General features: G+C 29.3%; 1 protein-coding gene across 2 annotated transcripts; it reads left to right on the forward strand.

Annotated features, from left to right (window-relative positions):
* The first annotated feature begins 1,109 nt into the window (after positions 1-1,109).
* Positions 1,110-3,845, forward strand: LOC143235277 (cytochrome c). Of its 2 annotated transcripts, none has more exons than XM_076473250.1 (3): positions 1,110-1,266; positions 2,540-2,738; positions 3,401-3,845. In XM_076473250.1, the coding sequence occupies exons 2-3, from the start codon at positions 2,549-2,551 to the stop codon at positions 3,544-3,546; spliced, it is 336 nt and encodes a 111-aa protein (XP_076329365.1). In that variant the 5' UTR covers positions 1,110-1,266; positions 2,540-2,548; the 3' UTR covers positions 3,547-3,845. The 2 variants fall into 2 exon arrangements, with proteins under 2 accessions (XP_076329365.1, XP_076329367.1); XM_076473252.1 differs by having other exon boundaries at positions 1,122-1,271.
* The last annotated feature ends 400 nt before the right edge of the window (positions 3,846-4,245 follow it).

Raw genomic sequence — 4,245 nt, forward strand, 5'->3', positions numbered from 1 at the left:
CGTGTATATGTTATAAGAGTGATGATAAAATCTCACTTATTCGATTAAAGTAGACAATGAATTAGTAGTGAATGATGTTGACTATCTGCTTCCTCATTAGTTTATCATTTCAAAATTAGGGATGGCTAGCACAGTTAGCTCTGATAAAGCTTTGTGTGAAATTAAGAAGCAACAACATGAACATGCCAGATATGTTCACAAGTTACCAGTAATCCAAGTCATTCAGTTGAACTTAACATTTTCAGAAGGTATAGAAACATCCAAAAGTGTGATGAAAATTATATCACAATTTTAGGGATTTTTTTCTTCTGGAGCTTTTGTTCAGAAATACTTTTATTTCATTTTATTATAAAAATTATTACATATCATATTTCAACTGATAAGTTGGTTCTTTGGTTTTATTCATAATTAAATCGATGTTTCTTCTCCTTTATTATTAGTTTATGTAAAAACTTTTACCAGCACAACTGTTAAATTCCACAATAATAACTGATGACAACGAAATGCCTCTGTTCTGCCTTCCACGAGTATCAAAATATGGTTTTAAGTCTTCAGACTTAGTGCAGAATCCCTGGGAGGCAAATAAACAGTGAAATGCAAATTTTTAAAGCTTTTGTTATTGGTCTACCACTAGTCATCACTTGAATATCCATGCTGCCAGTTCGGCTATAAAAAGTTACAAGATATCACTTTGTATGATTAGTTAAACAAAGGTTGTTGCAATAAGATATCTCATATTTTAATCTGAAGCTTCTACTACTGTTAATTAAGTCCCAGGTAGTAGTGTACTTTATCACTTCTTTTATCATAGAACATTATATTATAAATTATATTCTTACTTCCATATTTTTCGATAGATGGTAGCACAATATGCTTCTTCTGTTGTTTTTTTTTTAATTATTAGGGTCATTATTATATTTTTATTTTAAAAGCATAAGCTTTACACTTTCAAATATCATTTAAATAAAATATTGGCTATTTTTATTACACTTGCGATACATTATTGATCTTAAACCTTGTTTTATCATTTCATAAAATTTCGTCTTTTTGCTTATCATCCGTGCCCTTTTACAATAGTTTTAATGAAATATCTAAATAAAGCTGTTGCGTTAGTTATTTTGAAATTGAGCATGCGTTGTGCAAAAAGAGGTCGTCGTCTCTTTATTTCACTGGAGTTACGAAACCGGCTCTTGCGGAAACCACGAGTAAATTTTAAAGGAATAATCCTAAAGTATTGAAGGGAACTTACACTGTTTCTAATTTAAGGTAAGGTATGTTTAACTTTTTAAATTTATAATTCAAAAGCACTATTTAATTATAGATGATAAATGTGAATTACCTATTACTAACGCATAATAATTCTAGATACAGTACTAATTCCTGTTTATGAAGCTAAGCCTAACTTTAAAAAAGGAATTAAGTTACGTAAAGCTGAAGTTCTTACCTTTATACGTGTTTATTTAAATAATGATTTGACGGAAGGTACAAATATTATGACCTATACTACATAGAAACTAAAAATATACACTTACATATCAACAATTAGAGGATACAGTCTTGTGAAAGAAAAATCTGAATTTATTTAAAGGTTGAAGTACTCGAGTAGACAAACTAGCACTAACAGTGGCAGCAGTAACACCGAAAATATCGTTAACATAGTAATAGTACTGCTTCATTAATTAAAAGTTCGAGCTTATTTATTATATTATAGTACCATAGTATTATTTATGAATTAATATGTAAATACTTTTTGTTACTAGTTGGTCAATATTTTACTTTGTTACTCTTCTCTATGTTACTGCTACTAATATTAGTAGTATTACTATTGGAAGTCCTGTTTTCAGCTTTTGAACAAAATTTGTTTTTAAATATTCAATGTGAAAGAAAGATTTTCAGCCTAAATAAGTGGGTAAATATATCTCAAGGTGATTGGTATGGGTATTAAAATAGAGAACAGTTTTGACCTCAAGATGACCCAAGAAGGTTGAAACATTGTAACTGTAAGTGGTTTCGTCATCACAAAGTTGGTAAATGTTATGGTTCTACCAATATTCTGCTATCCACATAATTACTAATTTAATTAATTGTCATATAACACTATGACAGTAGAGGAAAGTAAAAAAATTGTTAAACATTTTGTATGTGATTCTATTTTAGCTTTAATTTTAATTTTGAAATGTTCTGAAACCTATCTTTTTGTTTTGAAGAACATATTAAAAGAATAAAAAGATGGGACTGCATTCATTCACATTTAATCTTAAAATAATTTAACATGAGTTTTTTTTTTTTTCTTGTGAGTTGTAGAACTTCAATTTCTTAACTAAAAGTTTAAAACATACTCTATGAACAGCAAGATAAATGTGTTATTTCATATAAGTATTTTAATAATGAACAAGATGTAGTGATAGCATGTTTTGGCTTAAATAATTTTGCTGTGTATTAACACTAATATACTGTGGAATTTTTTTGCTTGTTGTTTATGTTCAATTGTGTTTGAATTTTTCAAGTTCTCTGATGTGCAGTTATTTTAACTTTTCAGACTTACAAGATGGTAAGTGAAGAAATCCCATCTGGTGATGCTGAAAAGGGAAAGAAAGTATTTATACAAAAATGTGCCCAGTGTCATACAGTTGAAAGTGGGGGTAAGCACAAAACTGGGCCCAATCTTCATGGATTAATAGGCCGAAAAACAGGACAGGCTTCAGGCTTTTCATATACAGATTCTAACAAAAACAAAGGTAATTATAACAGAAGTGTTACATTATTAACATCTGATAATTTTATATGCAAAAACAGCTCGTTTGGGTTGAGAAAATATTTTACATAGAAGAGCGAACAATGTTTCGACCTTCCATGTAAAATATTTTCTCAACCTAAACGAGCCGTTTTTGCATATATATTTCTCTACAAGTGGGTTTTCTCGACATCACTGATCTGATAATTTTATTCTATCCTTAAAGGAGAAACAAATTCATTAAATATAACGGATGAACACAGGCACTTGAAATAAACATTAAGAAAATCTGATATAACTGGTCAGTGTTTTTCAAACATAACCAGTTACTGATTAAAGTTAGAACATTTTTAGTGCCTCCCTGCAATGATGTAGGTGTTTTAGTAACTGTTGAGTATACTTATATGAGGAAATTGTCATTTTACAGTGACTAATTAAATGAGGTTGCAGATTTCGTTTTTGTTATTTTGTTTGCATGCAAGCAGAATAAAATACTGTCAAAAACCTTTTTCATCCATTTTTATGATTACCTACATATGTTTCACAACAATCAGTTGCAATAGCCATAGATACTGTAAAATTTACAAGTTGTGAAGTTTTAAAACTATAGTAACCTCAATGTTTAGTGAAGATTTTATTTTACATGATTTTCTATTACTGCTACAGGGATAACTTGGAGTAAAGACACATTATGGGTTTACTTGGAAAACCCCAAGAAGTACATTCCTGGAACAAAGATGATATTTGCTGGTCTTAAGAAAAAGCAGGAAAGAGCTGATCTTATAGCCTACTTGGAACAAGCTACTAAATAATAATCACTTAATTTAGTTCAAAATTAGTGTCTTAAGACACGAATTTTATAGTTTATTTGCTGAGAATGTTTTATTCATGAATAAGAACTGTTGTATTTGTTTTCAGAGTCAAAGGAGTAAGTTTTAGAATAACAAGTAGCTCATTTCATCTTTTAATATAGTCATTCTTACCAGAACAGTTCATCTAATAATGATGGTTGTAATTGGATTATTGTTTGTCTGAATCTGTATTGAAACTTATTTAGAAAGTGGTATCACAAAGGTGCAAATAAATTATGTAATCGAGTTATACAACAAAATATTTGGGTTCGTGATTCCTTAGTTTGCACATAAAATGTATTTGTGTTATGGTGAAAGTTCCTACCAGTTGCCACATGAAATTCATCTGTATTGTGTAGTTGTATGTTAAGGAACCAGAAAAACGTATGCATAGTACTAAACTATTATTTACTATAAATCTTAGAACACCTTAAGCCTTGTTACATTTTCTTTATCTAATTACATGTAGTATGTTCTGTAATGTTAATTTGATATTTTCACTTTCTAGCCTTTAATATTATAGGTGAAATAACATTTCGATTGTTTTTGTAATATTCTTTCTAACCTCGTATCTGGCAAAAGTCGAATATCAGCATAATTCAGTAAGCTTCTTGAAATCAATGTTTTATTTAAGATGAACTAAGCATAAGAACTGTTACC

This window comes from Tachypleus tridentatus, chromosome 12 (genome assembly GCF_004210375.1).
Source record: "Tachypleus tridentatus isolate NWPU-2018 chromosome 12, ASM421037v1, whole genome shotgun sequence".
Classification (NCBI taxonomy): domain Eukaryota; kingdom Metazoa; phylum Arthropoda; class Merostomata; order Xiphosura; family Limulidae; genus Tachypleus; species Tachypleus tridentatus.

Bases quoted from the DNA above. Each gene is read 5' to 3' on its own strand.
- LOC143235277 (XM_076473250.1), top strand. From the start codon at position 2,549: ATGGTAAGTGAAGAAATCCCATCTGGTGATGCTGAAAAGGGAAAGAAA. The intron at 2,739-3,400 runs GTAATTATAACA...TTACTGCTACAG, and splicing joins AGATTCTAACAAAAACAAAG to GGATAACTTGGAGTAAAGAC.